The sequence below is a fragment of the Delphinapterus leucas genome, chromosome 11, assembly GCF_059928025.1.
Source record: "Delphinapterus leucas isolate spDelLeu-1000000601 "Yukka" chromosome 11, BTC_Dleu_Yukka2, whole genome shotgun sequence".
Classification (NCBI taxonomy): Eukaryota; Metazoa; Chordata; class Mammalia; order Artiodactyla; family Monodontidae; genus Delphinapterus; species Delphinapterus leucas.
Genome location: NC_143139.1, coordinates 94,108,673 through 94,126,888, shown reverse-complemented (window position 1 = coordinate 94,126,888; position 18,216 = coordinate 94,108,673). Strand labels below are relative to the sequence as shown.

At 41.9% G+C, this 18,216-nt stretch overlaps 1 protein-coding gene across 16 annotated transcripts in view; it reads right to left on the bottom strand.

Annotated features, from left to right (window-relative positions):
* TNRC6B (trinucleotide repeat containing adaptor 6B) overlaps nt 1-18,216 on the bottom strand; it is a 261,176-nt gene that overhangs the window by 193,512 nt on the left and 49,448 nt on the right. For 14 of the 16 annotated variants that reach the window (XR_016394820.1, XM_089920034.1, XM_089920033.1 and 11 more), the window contains one exon: nt 4,942-5,015. The exons of the other annotated variants lie outside the window; for them this stretch is intronic. Coding sequence is in view for 1 of the 14 variants with exons in the window: in XM_089920034.1 (XP_089776160.1) it covers nt 4,942-5,015 (74 nt within the window). In the remaining 13 variants the exon portion in view is untranslated. The remainder of the gene's footprint in view (nt 1-4,941; nt 5,016-18,216) is intronic. 16 annotated transcript variants of the gene reach the window in all.

Below are 18,216 nucleotides of genomic sequence, written 5' to 3'. Positions count from 1 at the left end.
AAGTGTTAAAAGTTTATGAATTAAAATGTACCAGGGGCTTCCCTGGTGGCGCAGTGGTTGAGAGTCCGCCTGCCAATGCAGGGGACACGGGTTTGTGCCCCAGTCCAGGGGGATCCCACATGCCACGGAGCGGCTGGGCCCATGAGCCATGGCCGCTGAGCCTGCGCATCCGGAGCCTGTGCTCCGCAATGGGAGAGGCCACAGCAGTGAGAGGCCCGCGTACCCCCAAAAAAAAAAAAAAAAAAAGTACCAAAAAGAAACTACTAAAAGTTTATGCAACATTCAAATTAATTCACTAAGTACGTAATTATTAAGGAATAAGTACTCAAACTGATATAAAGCAAATCTCCATTATAATACAGGTATGAATATTTCAAAGTCTTTCAAATATTTCAAAGGGCTCATAGCTACAAAATATGAAAGCTAAAAAGACGTTTGACAGTGAATCCTTTTGGTGTGCAGAGAAATCTTTATGAATACAGCAGGTTTGGGGACCTCACAATCTCGTTCTGGTGCAGGCTTCTCAATAACCAAGACCTAAGGCCAAAAAGGTATTGAATATTTCTGGAAATCTGTTTCCTTACCTGTTGGGTGGGAAAGGGTATCGAAATACCTACTGTGCTCACCTAATAAGGTTTTTCAGGAAGCAATGTGTATTTATGTAATGAAATGTAAAATTGGTACAGTGGAAGCCCCTTAACCAACACCAATTCACTCACTCCACGTGAACCGACACTGTCCATTCCCTCTGTAAAATACACAGCTGATGCTCACAGAAAGTGAAACAGGCTTTCTCTAGTTGGTTTTGTCCCTCACCTGTTTATGACAGTTGTGCAAAAGCAGAATTACTCTTTCTATAAAAACTAAATTGACAGCACTGGAAAAACTCGATAACATTAACTAGGAAGATCTGGTATACAAATTGCTTCACAAATGTCTTTTAAGTTCTCATTCTGCTTTACTGAAATAGAGATTGTATTTCATAGATGATACATTACAGGCACAGCTGACCAGGAAAGACACCCCCATTATTTCTGTGTCGTTTTCGTTTGAATGCGCTGGAAAGAAGAACGCTTCTTCCCCTCTCCTGAGGTTTCACTCCTGGCTCCACTCCACCCACACATTCCACCCCAGTGGAGGTGCAGGATCTTATCTGAATGGTGAGTTCAGAAGGAGAAACAAGGTATGTGAGCTCAGCCCCTTCTGTCTCTTACCTTCGGAAGCCAGCTGTCCCTCAGGAGCACGCATTGTGCTCCACTCTCATACCCATCAATACAGGTCCCTCACGTAAACCTGTGACAGGTAAGTCTGCTGAATTCTGAGCTTCACTGTTAAGACTCTTGCCCGCAGATGTAAGCTTCATTCTCCAAAACAGTTTTATTAGTAATAAAGATGATATTTTGGTCTCCCAAATGCCCTACTCTTCTATCTCTCAATGGTATAGAACTCAGCCTAGGGAAAAGGTGCTATTTATTAGATCTCTCAAAGACCTAAATCTGGCACATGAGACTAGAGTCTTGATTAACAGACATGAAGCAAAATTTGGGGAGAAAAATACACGTGAAATTTCTGAGGCTTCTGTTGGGCCCAGGACTTTGGGCCTTGGTCTTTTGTGAGGGGGCAAAGTGCTTTGACCTTATAGAGGTTTACATTAGTCCACATGAGTTTTTACAGTTATATACTAGCTTTTAACTACTGAGGCCAAATTAGAAGTTTATAAAGCATAGGGGGGCTTCCCTGGTGGCACAGTGGTTAAGAATCCACCTGCCAATGCAGGGGACACGGGTTCGAGCCCTCGTCCGGGAAGATCCCACATGCCGTGGAGCAACTAAGCCCGTATGCCACAACCACTGAGCCTGTGCTCTAGAGCCCACATGCCACAACTACTGAAGCCCACGTGCCTAGAGCCCGTGCTACGCAACAAGAGAAGCCACCGCGATGAGAAGGCCGCGCACCGCAACGAGGCATAGCCCCCGCTCGCCTCAACTAGAGAAAAGCCTGTGCACAGCAATGAAGACCCAACGCAGACAAAAATAAAATAAATTAAAAAAAAAAAAGACAATTTTATAAAGCATAGGCCACACTGTATTTTGACCTTAGTGTAACTGTAGTTATGGCAACTCTGTCTTCAGGTATGTGGCTGTTTCTATAGAGACAAGGCTGCACGCACCAGGCAGAGAAGCCTGAGCAAAGGCTTGGGGGCTTCGCCGGCCTCAGCAAAGCAGCAAGCCACAATTGGTCGTGGCGGCAGCAGTGGTGGTGGTGGCACTGAAAGCTCATCTAAATGTCAGCTGTGCAAGTGGCCTCAGCATACATCAGCCGCTCTGGCCTAGCCAGCGAATGCCAGCTGTGCTGGCCTCAGCAAAGGCAATAGGGCCTTATCAGGCTTGGGTGGCTTCAGAGTACAGAAGGCTGCTGCCTGACCTTGAATTATGCAGGCACAGCTTTTCCTAAGCAGACATGGCTGAGGCAATGATTAGACTTTAGGGAAAAGAGACTTTCTTCATACAGGCCTTTTAGATATTTAGCGAGTGCAACCATTATTTGCTGCATATAAGCTGCAAGGCAGCTGAATTTCAAACAGCACATGTGCTATAAAACCAGTGAAGTTCTATGTTTAAATTGTTTGTTCTAGGCTTATATAGGCAATTCAAAGGGGAAATGGAAATTGAGAGGTTTCTCACTAAATGTCATACTGATGTCCTTAATTTGCTCTCTCTTTTTTTTTTCTGGTTGATCTTGAACTATCCTTAATGTTTTTCAATGTGTTTCTTGAGAAAGCCTCTAAGACATTCTTGTTTGAAGTCGTGGCTTATAGTTGTGTCTAAGGGTCGAAATCAGTTTCACCGCCCTTTTGACAAAAAGGAAGGTGAATAAAGTAGGTGACCGATGATGGTCTTGACCTGGCACAGTGCTTCAGCACACACAGGACAGGCCTCAGCAGACGCTCATGAGCAAATACGAGTAATGTCATGCAGCCTCTGTGCTCGATCTTCTCTAAAGAAGTTGGCAAATATGTTCATATTTTCAAAGTCCTCCAGGATCCAGCCCTCACCTGTCTCTCCAGCATCATCGGCCAAGGTCTCTTTGTTCACTTTGTTCCAGCCATAGTGAACTACTTACAGCTTCCCAAATATGCCAGACTGTTTCCGGTTTCCATGTTTTTATTCATACTACTCCCTTGGGCTTTCCTCTCCCTACTTCTCATTCGAGACTCAGCTTTTATAAAGTAATTCTTGTCCCATCTCTAGGCAGAACTGGTGATTCCTTCCTCAGTGTTCCCAGTGGATCTTGTTTGAATTTTATTACAAGATCTGTAACACTGTATTGGATTTATTTATTTACATTAATGCCTCTCCTATTAGATTATCAACCCTTTGATATCAGACACTATTTCTCATTAATCTCTGTATTAACAGATTACGTAAAACTGTGTACCCAGCATTTAATAAGTATCCAATAAATTTCTATGTAAGAATGACTGAATTAATCAACTAAAGCCTTTTTTGTTTAAATTGCAATAGGTATTTATTCAATAAATATTTACTGGGTCCCCACCACATGCCAGATGGTGCTGGGCTAGTGTGGTGTAGTAGAATGAGCTTTGGCTTTGAAGGAGCAGAACCATTATTCTTTGTCATTTTTTAGCTGTATAATCTTGAGCAAGTTACTTAACTTTCTAATCTTCATTATTTTCATCTATAAAACTGGTCAGAGAAGGTGTTACAAGAATTAAGTTAAATAATAGGACTTCCCTGGTGGCGCAGTGGTTAAGAATCCACCTGCCAATGCAAGGGGCACAGGTTCAAGCCCTGGTCCAGGAAGATCCCATATGCCACGGAGCAACTAAGCCCATGTGCCACAACTACTGAGCCTGTGCTCCACAGCCTGCAAGCCACAACTACTGAGCCCACGTGCCACAACTACTGAAGCCTGTGCACCTAGAGCCTGTGCTCAACAAGAGAAGCCACCGCAACGAGAAGCCCGAGCACCACAACGAAGAGTAGCCCCCGCTCACCACAACTAGAGAAAGCCCGCGCGCAGCAGTGAAGACTCAACGCAGCCAAAAATAAAAAATATATATATATAAATTAATTAATTAAAAATAATAATATACATATAGCACTCAGCAAGGTGTCCAGAAGCAGCCAGTAGGCACTACAAAAACAGTTCCTTTCCAAGAATTCTCAAAGGGTTTACAGACTAGTAAAGGAGACAGATACAAATAACTCTTAAAATAACGAATGCTTCATTGCTGTAACAACAACGGGTGCTCTTAGAACACAGATGAAGAAGAAATTCTGCCAGGAGAGTACAAGAAGGAAGAGTAAATAGTTGCATTCCTCTCCCCTCTTCCAAAATCTAAGCAAAGAGAAGAGCAGCCATTAAGGCACAAAGTTGTGAAAAATAACTTCATGTCTGGGGAACAGAACATGGTCTGGTAAGGTTCACAGATAGGGGTTTATTAAAAAAGAAGCCAGAAACGTTGTTTGGGATTAGGTTTTGGAGGGGTTTGTAGGATGACATCTGCATTGACCGGGAGCCACGAGAGCTATTTAAGCAAAGGTGCGACGTGAGCAAATCTATCGTTAGATGCTGACTCTGGCAGTGCGTGGACTACAGACCAGAGCGGAGAGGGACTGGAGGCAGAGAAGCGAGGCTACACTCACGTAAAACTGTGGAACTGCTAAATCTAAGAACAAATTCTAGCTTCATAAAAGGATGAGGCACCAAATGTCAGTATCAAATGAAATACAGGTGTTTTTAAAGGGACCTAGTGAAGTGGAAATGCAAAAGGGCTGGTGTGATGGCCACTTTAAATACCCTTCTGTAAGAACTCTGGAAAGAAGCATTAATGTCAAAACGTACTTTTCTTCTTTTTAAGATGAAGACTCTCATTTCACTGCCAATACATGGTGGAAATAGATTTTTAAAACTTACCTTTGACAGTATCCTGGGGCAACACAAGCCCGTGAAGATGTGTCTAGACTACATTCAGTGCAAAAACCAAAACCCTGAAAAGAGAAGAAAATAACAATGAGCCTCATGCTCACAGCAAGATGCCATGGTACAAATCCAGGCTTCTCCACCTACCAGCTACTGACGCTTAGGCCAGTGGCCTAACAGCTCAAGCCTCAGCTTCCTCATTCAACATTGGGAACAATAACAGCACCTTCCTCATAGGGTTCTTTGGAAGTTTAAATGAAATATGTGTAAAACACTTAATACAGGGCAGGGCACCAGCCACATGCTCTATAAAGGTGAATGGTTTTTAAGAATGTGAACTGAAATACTTTCTGAAGAAACATGACAACCTATGTTAAACCTTTATTATTTATTTAACTCATTTTTTCTACCAAAAAATACCAAACTGCCTTTTCAACTTCTCCATTTGACATGAGGATGTCTCATAATCACTGTAGATTCAATACATCCCAAACTGCACTCTTCATCCCCTCCGCCCCCGTACCACCCCCGGACCCCATTCTCCTGTCTCCACTGTCTCAATCAAGGGTATAACTGGGACTTCCCTGGCGGTCCAGTGGTTAAGACTCCGTGCTTCCACTGCAGGGGGCACGATTTCGATCCCTGGTCAGGGAACTAAGATCTGGCATGCCATGCAGCACCGCAAAAAAAAAAATAAGGAGGGGGTATCATCCTCCACCCAGGTGCTTGGGTCAGAACCTCAGAGTCATCCTGGATTTCTCACCCCACCCCAGTCCTCTCACAGTCCATCAGCAAGTCCTGTCATTCCTGCTTTCACAATATGTATCTCAGATCCACCCATAATTTTTTTTTTTTTTTTGCGGTACGCGGGCCTCTCACTGCTGTGGCCTCTCCCATTGCGGAGCACAGGCTCCGGACGCGCAGGCTCAGCAGCCATGGCCCACGGGCCCAGCCGCTCCGCGGCATGTGGGATCCTCCCGGACCAGGGCACGAACCCGTGTCCCCTGCATCGGCAGGCGGACTCTCAACCACTGTGCCACCAGGGAAGCCCCATAACTCTTCATTTTCATTGTTGTCATCATTTCTTACTTGTGGAGGCCTCTTAGCTGGTGTTCCTGGGCCTACTCTTGCTCCGCTCCAATCTGTTTCTAATTAATTGCTGGAATGGCCTCTTCAAAATCAAATCAGATGATAGCAAGTTGCTAATAAGTGCAGTGAAAATGTTATTTCATGAGGGAATATTTCTCTCTTTATATATATGTGAAATATATACTCATATATATACAAATATACATGAAATGACAGCCATTTATTAGGCATTTAGAGATCCCAGGCCAGCCCCTTCATTTTATAATGGCAAGAACAAATGCTAGAAGGATATTCTGCTCAACATGCTACACTGTCGTCAGAAAGATGGTCACTATTTGGAAGCTGGCCCCCTAGCTGATTTCAACTGGCCCCCTAGTTGATTTCACAATCAACTTAATGTTTCTGTCCAAGAAAGCACATTCCATTTCCCATGGCTACGGATTATAAATTATAGCTTTAGTCCTACATTTGAGGTAGTGTTTTACTGAATCTCTAAAGCATCTTGCTGCTCTCTTATCTCTCATCATCTCTACCTTAGCTTATTTTTTTAAGTGTTTGAATAAATAAATCTCAATGGAATGGTGTTGTGATATTAGTGACATTTTAATTATTATCTTTACCCTTCTTTTATACACATTGTTATCCCAGCAATCTTCCTTTCTAAAAAGGCAATTTGACCTTCGAGCATACCACTGCCAAAAGTCAGTCAGTATCTACCCACTACCCTTAGGGTTAAATTCAAGAACTCTCTAGCCCCATCGTCACTTCACATTCTAGTCACATGGACTGCACAGGGTTTCCTTGCTCACTAACGCCTCTGAGGGCCCTGTGCCTAATTCCCTTCTACTCCTCTTTTTTTTTTTTAATAAGGGGTGCTATTTATTTATCTATTTTTGGCCACATCGGGTCTTAGTTGCAGCATGTGGGATCTTCGTTGAGGTGTGAGGGCTTCTCTCTAGGTGTGGCGCACAGGCTCTCTAGTTGAGGCATGTGAGCTCAGTAGTTGCGGCATGTGGGCTTAGTTGCCCTGTGGCATGTGGGATCTTAGTTCCCCGACCAGGGATCCAACCCACGTCCCCTGCATTGGAAGGTGGATTCTTTACCACTGGACCGCCAGGGAGGTCCCCCTTCTACTCCTCCTTTAAGATCTGCCTCAGGTGTTAGCTCCTGAAAGCTTCCTGTACCCTTCCTGGTTGCACTAAGTGTTCCTCCTCTGAGAAATACCATATAGTACTGGTAATATCCATGGGTCTGTTTTCTTCACACAACAGAACTCTTTGACAACAAGGACTATCTATGTCTTACATTAACTTTGAATTTGGTATCGGGTAGGAGTTCAATGAACATAAGCTGAACTGAATCCTGACGTGATTCCAATAACTCAGTACTGCAGTGTGGACGCTTCCACACTGCGCTGGGCAAAGATGAAGCTAGTTGCAACTTCCAAGATGGGCCTGGCCCTCACAGAGGACGTAAACCTTGTGGTCACGTGTGACGCTCAGCACCTCAGAGAAAGACAGGATTCTTAAATTTTTTCTCAACTACAGACTATCAGGATAAGACCGACTCATTTTCAGTTCTCTATTGTGGTTAGTTTCTGCCCCGGCTAAACATTCTTCTCCAGACTTATCAGTAGTCTAAATTCTATACCAACTTCATAAAGTAGCCCATTATTACATATCTTGCTAACAGACAAGCTTAGGACACTGGCCAGCTCTGTCCTTTGCCTGCTTGGCAGTTGGTCCCGGACGCTTGCCGGTGGTCAGTGATGGAAAAGGAGTTAAAACAGAGGAGAGGCAGGCGGGGGGAACTGGGCAGTTTTCCAAGTACTCTGGAAACCAGTTTTTACAGGACAGCTTCATTACTTTCTCCGCAGGGCTGTAAACCTCTGTATCAGATGCACTCATATTCAAGATAAACAAAATTTAATTCTAAAATCAACATTTAAAATTATCTAGTTGAAGTTATCTACAGCACTAATTTCCTTCTAAGGTATGAGTAATGGCAAATTCCTTCCAAACATCATTTTGAAATGTTCAGAACTACACTGCAATCCTTCCATCTGATCATGTGTAGCCACGGCAGTAAACTATTTGAACTGCTCCAGTTTTCTCTATTCTCTTGCAGAATAACCAGACTGGTCTTGAAATTCACACAGAGGGGTGGGAAGGTTCAGTGGATCTTGGACTAAATCAATTCCCAGGCCCTGCAAAACTTCAAGTAGGTTTCAAGAGCTCCTCCACAGTTAAGTACGGAACTAAACTCACAGATGTAATTAGAACTGAAATCTTTCACAGGATTGAAAGAAATACAAAGTCAATAAACTATATTTACTAATAACACCTCTGATATGATAAAGTTTTAATTTTCAAACTTGGTTGTTTAGCATGATTCTTTTAAATTTAGTTTCAATTCTCATTTCAAAAAAACTCAAGCAATATGGATAAAGCCCTTGACCATGGTCCTCTCTCTCCCTTCCCTGGTCTTCCCAGGACTCACCATTGTTATCTGTTTGATAACCGTCATGATTCTTGAGATGCAGATTATTAAGAATATACCTGTAAACTTTTAAGTGAATCACAAGTGAAAACCCTGAATGTCTACCTTGTTGGCGACTGGCCTAACTTCAAGCAAGATGTCTGGAAGAGATGCCTTAAGTGAGGCAGCAGATGTGAGGGTGGAGCAAAACACCAGCAAAGAAGCCCAGGAAGGTCTTCCCAGGAGGCAAGCATAGACCAGGAGATTCTGGGCAGATGGGAGGGTACCACACGTCCAGCTCTATAAGCGGGGCACCCAGCCCAAGTGGGCAAAAAGGAACCTATTTAATTAACACCAATGATAGAGTCAAAACTCTAAGGAGAGCAGGTGGAGGCTGCTCTGCTACAGGTCGATGGGTTTATTTAGCCACCAATACCTGAGGGTTGTTATTGTTCCAAGATCTGGAAATGCTTTCCAGTTTCCGATCACTTCTACTTCAGTTCAACACTCTGGAAATTCTGTAAAAAATGTTCACGTCTGCCCACTCCTAAAAACATCCCCTTTAATCCTAAAATTTCCTCCAGCTTTTGCACCCTCCATCCCCTCTTTCCTCTCTTACTCAAGCTCTTAAAAAAGAAGCTTTTGGGACTTCCCTGGTGGCTCAGTGGTTGAGAATCCGCCTGCCAATGTAGGCGACATGGGTTCAAGCTCTGGTCCGGGAAGATCCCACATGCCGTGGAGCAACAAAGCCCGTGCGCCACAACTACTGAGCCTGTGCTCTAGAGCCCACGAGTCACAACTACTGAAGCCTGTGAGCCACAACTACTGAAGCCCACGTGTCTAGAGTCTGTGCTCCACAACAAGAGAAGCCACTGCAATGAGAAGCCCGTGCATCGCAACAAAGAGTAGGCCCCACTCGCCGCAACTAGAGAAAGCCTGCACGCAGCAACGAAGACCCAACGCAGCCAAAAATAAATAAATAAATTTTTTTTTTTTTTTTTTGCAGTATGTGGGCCTCTCACTGCTGTGGCCTCTCCCGCTGTGGAGCACACGCTCCGGACGCACAGGCGCAGCAGCCATGGCTCACGGGCCCAGCCGCTCTGCGGCATGTGGGATCTTCCCAGACTGGGGCACGAACCCGCATCCCCTGCATCGGCAAGCGGACTCTCAACCACTGCGCCACCAGGGAAGCCCTAATTAATTAATTTTTAAAAAAAGAAGAAGTTTTTATTTGTGGTGTCAGTGTCCTTGTCTCTCATACACTTGCTAAGCATCAAAATTTGGTTTCTTTCCCTATCACTCTCTGTTGTCAAATACAGTGGATATCATTGAATTTTTTGCTTTAACCTCTCTTTGGCATTTAAAAATTAGAATGACCTGAAACCCTTGTCATTTGGGCACTCCTTTCCCATCTTGATGTTAAGGATACTGCAGATCCCGTCGCTAGGCCAGGGGCACCTTGCTTTAGTTCCTGGTCCCTTGGCTGTGTCTGGGTCCCCCTGTCTCCCTAGGTTTGCAGCCAGCCCAAGGCCCCTGCCAATACTGTTGATTTTCAGGTTCTCACCATGGGCAGAGTGTTGCTGGGGGAGAAGCTGCTGCTTCTGTACATGGAGGGTTGGACAGGGGTTGTGGTAAAGGAATCCAACTCAATTCCTGTCTTCAAGGATCGAGCCTAGTTCTGATGCTCAAACTGATATGGACCATATTTAGTCCCTTTATCCCACAGAAGGGGCCAAATGCATCAGTTTTGCTATCTTGACTTAGACCATTTCCTTCCAGTCTCTTTTGCTGGACAGTCTTTCTCTACTAGTTCTTTCATTATTGGTATGTTCCTTGGGAATTCATCCTCCCTTTCTCTTTTTATTATAAACTAGGGGTCCCCAACCCCCGGGCCATGGACAGCTGCTGGTCCTCGGCGTTAGGAACCGGACCGCACAGCAGGAGGTGAGCGGCGGGCGAGCGAGCAAAGCTTCATCTGCCGCTCCCCGCCACTCCCCATCACTTGCATCGCCACCTGAACCATCCCCCTACACCAGTCCGTGGAAAAATTGTCTTGCACGAAACTGGTCCCTGGTGCCAAAAAGACTGGGGACCGCTGTTATAAACTCATGTCCTTATTCTCTCCCACAGATTTAACTACTAGCTATATCTTGATGACTCCCAAATCTCTCTCTAGGGCTCCTCTTTCTTACAATCTTCAAAGCCATCTATAGAGCTTCCTAATGTCAGTGGACTTCTGTACCCCATGTTCCACAGGTCCCTAAAACGCAACGTAATGACACAAAATAATTCGCCTCTCTACAGAATCCTAGCGTCCCACTCAAATAAAAACGCAACGTAATGACACAAAGTAATCTACCTCTCTACAGAATCCTAGCGTCCCACTCAAATAAAAATCTGGGACCATCATCAGCATCTTGCTCTCACTAAACTCTGTCAATTCTAATCCCCAAATATTTCAACAGGTACGTTCTTCCCTATTCCTACTGTCACTGCCTTAGTTCCAGCATAGTTTCTCACCAGATTTATTCCATTTGTTTTTTAATTGATTTTTTTACCCTCAAGACCCACCCCACCCCCACTGCCATTAGAGTTACCGTTGTAAAGTGCAAAACCACAGTGCCTTTGCAATGTCTCTCATCCATCTTCAAGATGAAATCTGATTCCCACTGCGTGGTATAAGGCCCAGGATCCATTCTCCTCTCAGCTTCATTTCACAAAACCACATTGCTTTCAATTTCCCTTAAGCACCACATGGCTTCGTGTGCCTGTGACTTTGTACATGCTGTTTCCCCTTGGACTCCTTCCCACTCACAGGGCAAATTTCTTCGCAACCTTCAACATGCAAGAAAAGGGAAACCTTTCCTATGAAGTTTGTCTTGATTCCTCTCTGGATGGGTCCTTCCTCTGGGTTAGCAACCGTACTTGTATATTTTTCCACTAGGCTTGTTTATGTCGTGTATACTACAAGGTCATAAGCTTCCTGAAGGCAGAAACTGCTAAGTCTTTTTATCACAGTATCACCATCATTTGAAACAGTGCTAGTGCAAAGGATATTCCAATAAGCTCTTATGAAATAAAAACATACATTTTTGGGGAAAAAGAAAATCAACTCAATACAATATTCTTAGTTTACTCAAATAAGGATGCTGCTTATCACTTGTAACAATATATCCAGGGGGACTTCCCTGGTGGCGCAGTGGATAAGAGTCTGCACTCCCAGTGCAGGGGGGCCGGGTTTGATCCCTGGTCAGGGAACTAGATCCCAAATGCATGCTGCAACTAAGAGTTTGCATGCCAAAACTAAGGAGCTGGTGAGCCACAACTAAGGAGCCCTGGAGCCTCAACTAAAGAGTCCACCTGCCACAACTAAGACCTCATGCAACCAAATAAATAAATATTTAAAAGGAAACAAACAACAACAAGAAAACAATACATCCAAGGCCACATTACAGATTCCATCCATTCATTCATTCATTCAGTGAATGAGCCACCTGCCAGTTATCATGCTCTGTTCCAGAAACACCATGGTGAAGTTATGCTAGGCTCTCGGGGCAGTGTGCTACTTGCATGGACCCACAGACTTCCAGGGAGAAGCTGTGAAGAAACTGTGGGACTGAGAGCAGGACCCTGGCATAAAGATGCTAAATTTATTATATCTTGTAAGTCAGGGAGGGTTGCCTAATAAAAAACAAACTCAGTCTGAAGCAGCGATGATGAAAAAGGCACGTGCTTCACCTTCAACCACTAATCCAGTTTGGTCAAATGGAACTAATGCCCTCTCACTTAGTCCAGGGCAACTTGTCAATTCTTTAACAGAAAGTAAAGCTACCCTCTGAAGACCTACACACACTGCAAATCACTTGGAGATGGGGGCGGGATGGTAGGGAATAATGACTGCCAGCTACAAGAACAGCAAAGGCAGCTATTGGAACAGCAGATTCAACTCAACCAGCTTTCCTGATGCTTACAAAATGCCCAGCACTATGCTCAGCGTTTTCAGAGCAAGGGCCTCTGGCCAGGTTTTACTGAAAGCATTGGCCACATAAGAATCAAACAGATTAACATGCTCAGCTTCTGTACCCAATTCATTGACGATCTATGATCAAAAAGCCTTTATTCTTTTTCCATACTGTATATTTTATGTAGGTTTTTAAAAAATCAAATAGCTATTTCTATGAAGGTTCTTCATAAAATTTCAAACGCATATTGGTTCTCCATTAAACCAGTAAGTGAAATTTTAATATTGATATTGAAGATAATAATAATATGAATAACCATTAACTATTTATGCTGTGCTCAGCAATATATATAGTGGACATCTCAAAAAACTCTCATTTAAGCTATGCTCCCTGTCCTCAGAGGTCTTAACACTGTTGATAAGTGTTGATAAGAAAACTAGCACGCCAATCAATTCCACAAAAACTAAGCACTAAGCTATGTGGCACAGAAGTTTTGAGGATGCAGAGAAAATGGTGGGCTAGACAATCTGTGCAGCCTTCAGAGAGAAACGAAGATTCGTGCTGGAATTGACGGGATCTAAAGCAGTGATTCTCAAACGTTTTCGGCTCAGGGTCTCTTTACATTCTTAAAAATTATTAAGGACCCCCAAAAGCTTTTGTTTAGGTGGGTTGTAATTATCAATATTTACTACATTAAAAATTAAAACTATGAAAAATTTAAAATATTTATTCATAAATATTTAAACATACAAATGATTATGTTAACATTTTAAAATTAAAAATCATATTTTAAAGGATATAAAATTTAAGAAAAGTGCCATTTTTTAACATTTTTGCAAGTGACTTTAATATTTTGCAAATATCAGACAACAGCTGTATCCTAACATCTGCTTTTGCATTCAACCTTTTGCAGTACCGCATGCCATGCAGCCTCTGGAAAACTCCACTGTACACTCAGGAATGAGTTTAAAAGGCATATATCATCTTAATGTTATTAAATAATTGTGATTTCATGTACCTCCTGAAAGGGTCTAGATGGAGGGTGAGGAGGGATCCATGGATCACAATTTGGGGGATCATTAATTTTAAAAGAGAAAGAAAATGGTATAAGCAAGGGCTGGGCAGGAAGGAAATGTGTGGCTCGAGAGCCATAACCTCCAAGTACGCAATGATTACCCCTAAAATCTTGGCTACAACCAGGCTCACCTCCATCGTGAGCCTCAGAGACAGAAATGGCAGGGCAAGGTGGGGACAAGAAGCCTCCACCTCACTCCATGGTGCGTCTGTGCCTGTGGAAGAGGCTCTGCTGCCCTCGGCAACATTCCCTGGAGGCCACGTCAGGCTTTCCTCTCTGGCGCCTACACTGTGCTCTCCTAGAAGCTGTAAATGGCTCACAAGAAAATGCCTTGCCGGGCCTTCCCAAGGCTGTGTTTACTAACTACTAAATCATCTCCCTGCTACAGTCTCAAATTCTTCAGACATTTCTTGATCTGGCTGTCTTAAAAAGCACATTTAACATCAGCCACGTAGCCAGTTTTTCCTTGCCAATAATCATGGGAGTTTGCTATTCGGTTCCTGTGCATCTTGCGACTGTAAAAACAGTTCCCGGAGCATCATATGTCATGGATCTAGTTGCCATAAACTGAAAACATTTTCTTCATATTTTGTGGCACAAACTAAAAGCATTCCGGATGCGATTTGCATACAGTCCATCTCTGGCCAAAAAAAGAGGTTTAAATATATAGATAGACGGAGAAAGGGGGGTGGGTCATTACCATCGTTAAACTGTTTTATCATCAGTGTTCGATAGTGTATAACTATGGTAAAATTCTAAATTAAAAAATAACATTCTAAAATTACCCTGCAATAAGTACAGTTGTTCATTTTATGTAGCAAGCTTTAAGTTGTCTAACAGTTATTTTATAGCTGAGAGAAGCACAGATGAAACAGAAGCTTCTTTTTTGGTCTTTTAAATAAAAAATATAAAAAATAAAAACAATCATGAATCTATATAGTTTTCAGTCTTTATTTTATTTTTTTAGTAAACATATTTATTAAGGCCTCTTTGACCAGAAGAGAATGGATCATTTTGAAGTCAAAGTGAAACTAAAACTTTAAAAGAGATTTCTGGTTCTGGGAATGGTAAACTAGGTAATTCAGACGAACCATCCTATCTTGCTAAAAACAGCCCAGAAAATCTGGACAAAATATAAAAAAATATCTTAAAGGCAGAGAAGCACTAATAAGTTAATTAAGAATTACCATACACAAAAATCAATTCCAGTTGAACTATCTACCCCAAAGGGGAAGTTAAATAATAAAGCTTTTGGAAAACAATGTAGGATAAGGTTTCCATTACCTAGGCATAGGGAAGGATCTCTTAAACAGGAAACAAAAAGTATCTATTATCAAAAAACAGACAAATATAATGATACCAAAATTCAGCTTTTGTTCACCAAAAGACATCCTCAGAAAAACAAAAAAGCAGGTCATATAAAACCAATAAAGGGCTCATATTCAAAATAATAAAGAGTTCTAAAATGAAAAAAAAGGCAGATAACAATAGGAAAATGGGCAAGAGGCAAGATGAGGCACATCACCAAATAAACAAACAAACTACATTATCTAAATGGCCAATAAACATATGAAAAGGTGTCTAGCCTCAATAGTAAGAAAAATACAAAAGAAAATCACAATGGAAAATAAAAAAGAAAATCATAATGACATAACATTATATACCAGAATAACTAAAAATTTTAAAGTCTGATAATAACAAGCGTGGCCAAGGATATGGAACAACCTGAACAATCATGTACTACTTGTGTGAATGTAAACTGTTATATCCACTTTGGAATACAGTTTGGCATTATTCTTCTAAAGTTAAAGACAGACATACTCCATGATCCAGCAATTGCTCTCCCAGGTATATACCCCAAAGAATTCATGCACATGTGCACCAAAAGATATACAAAAATATTCAGAGCAGCACTATTTTAATAGCCCCCAAGTGGGAACAACCCGAATATTCTCAAGAGTAGAATGGATAAATATATTCTGCTGTATTCATAAAATGGAATACCATACAGAAATGAAAGTCAAGAAACAACAGCCATACACAGCAACATGGATGGATCTCACAAACATAATGACCACAAACAAAACAATATATAGCGTGTGACTCTGTCCAAAATCAGCCGCAACTATAATGTTTAGAGGTACATAGGAAGGAAAGAAAGAAATCAGAAGAGTGGTTACCTGTAGGTGGGAGTGGGGGGGGGGAATCACTAGAAAAGTCACTAAAAAGAGCTGCTGGGTCCCTCCCTGCAATGTCCTATTCTTTGACCTCAGAGGTGGTTATTTTAAAATAACTAAGTTTTACATTTGTATTTTATGCACTTTCTGGTTGTGTGATATATTTCACAATAAAAAAGAATGAAAGCAAAACAAAAATAAAATTAATACAAAGGAAAAAGTGGTTATCTTTGGTATAACTTTAAAAATTAGATGACAGAACCCCAATTCCTTAGCTGGCATCATGGCCCTTCATTATCCAGTCCTGTCCTTCTAGTCTTATCTCTTGCCACCCACCTTTCTTCACAAGTAGTACAAGGAGCCTGCCACACTTGTTCTCAACCCTGTGCTTTCTTTACCTTTACTCGTGGTATTTCTTTGTCTAGAAAACCATGTAGACAAAACCCAATCATCGTTCTGCAAGGCTAAGTACAAGCTGTCATTCAAGACACAGCCTGGGTGTCACCTCCAGTGAGACACCTTTTCAGGAGACACAGATTCTAGAGCCTCACTACCTGGTTCAAATTCCAGATTTGCTATTTACTGGGCATGTGACCTTGGTCAAGTTACCAGCCTTAGTTTTGTAGCTTCCTCATCTGTAAAAAGGGGTAAAAATACTACCTGCCTCACCAGGTTCCTGTAATGATTAAATGAGTAAATATATGCAAAGTGTTTGGAACATGCCTGGGAGAGAGTAAACGCTAGGTATTAGCTATTATTATTATCTAGCTACTATTACTAGCTATTATTATCAAGTATTATTATTAACTAGGTATTAGCTATTATTATCATCAATACACTCTGATAACCTCCTCCCTATCCCCCAAAGCCCCTCCAGATTAGATACTCTTCCGCTGGGTTCCCATGGCTCAGTATTATAGCTTATTTTCCTTTATACAGCTCTTATGGATAGTTACTTCCTTGAGAGCAGGAACTAAATCTTTCACATCTCAATCCCCAACATTTAGAACAGTGCCTGATATGAAGTAGATGCTCAATGAATATCTATGGAATGAATAAGCTACAAAGACTGCAAACATGTATCTATATCACATATAAGAGTAGTCCTTTTGTGGGGACTTCCCTGGCGGTCCAGTGGTTAAGACTCCATGCTTCCAATGCAGGGGGCACGGGTTTGATCCCTGGTTGGGGAACTAAGATCCTGCATGCCATGTGGCCAAAAAAAAAAAAAGAAAAGAGTAGCCCTTTGGTGCTGCCCTATTGCGTGTGTACACTACAAACTGGAAGCATCATCTTGATGAGATTTCTACAGCAAATACCTCAGAATATGGATGGAGACTCCCTCTGGCAGCAACAAATGAGAGACAAGTAATAATACTCGTCCTATGCACCTGTTGTGAGGCTACTGTGAGGTTCAAATGATAATGACTATAAAAATACTTTTTAAGTGTGAAGCTCTACAATATAAAGTTTTATCACCTTAATAAAACAACAGGATTATTTTGTTGAATTGCAAGTCTGGAAAGGGATTTAAGGGATAATAAGGAATTAATATAATGTAAAAATGCAATCTGACATGGTCTTAGATAAGATTTTTTATTTTCAGGTTAAAATACTTTGCAATGAAATTTTCTGATTTTCTCATTTGGTTATTAAAGATTTATGTACTGTCAAAACAAACATTTGTGTATATATGAATGTTCACAGCAGCATTATTCATAATAGGCCAAAAAATGGAAATCACCTAAATGTCCACCAACTGGTGAATGAATAAACAAACTGTGGAACATCCACCCAGTGGAAAACTACTCAGCAATAAAAAGGAACGAACTACTGATACATACTACACAACATGGGTGAACCTCAAAAACATGCTTGGTAAAAGAAGCCACCCATGAAGGCTACATATGTTATGATTCCATTTAAATGAAATGTTCACAAAAGGCAAATCTACAGAGACAAAGTAAATTAGTGGTTGCCTAGGGATGGGAGTTGGAACAAGGATTGACAGCAAATGGGCATAAAGGGTCTCTGCGCTGATGGAAACGTTCTAAAAGTGAGTTGTGATGATGACTACACAACTGTGTAAGTTTACTGAAAATGTTTTAATTTCATACTTAAAATGGGTGAATTTATGGTATGTAAATTATATCATAATAAAGTTGTTTTTTAAAATACAAATATTTGGCATTCTTTTACAGTTAGCTATACTTCCCACATGTTCAAAATCCCACCCAGGGACTTCTCTGGTGGTCCAGTGGTTAAGACTCTGTGCTCCCAATGCAGGGGGCCCAGGTTCCATCCCTGGTCAGGGAACTAGATCTCATGTGCCGCAACTAAAGCTCTCATGCCGCAACTAAGAAAAGATTCCTCATGCTGCAACTGAGAGACCCCACATGCCGCAACTAAAAATCCCGCATGTGACAACGAAGATCCCAAGTGCCACAACTAAGACCCAGCACAGCCAAATAAATAAATATTAAAAAAA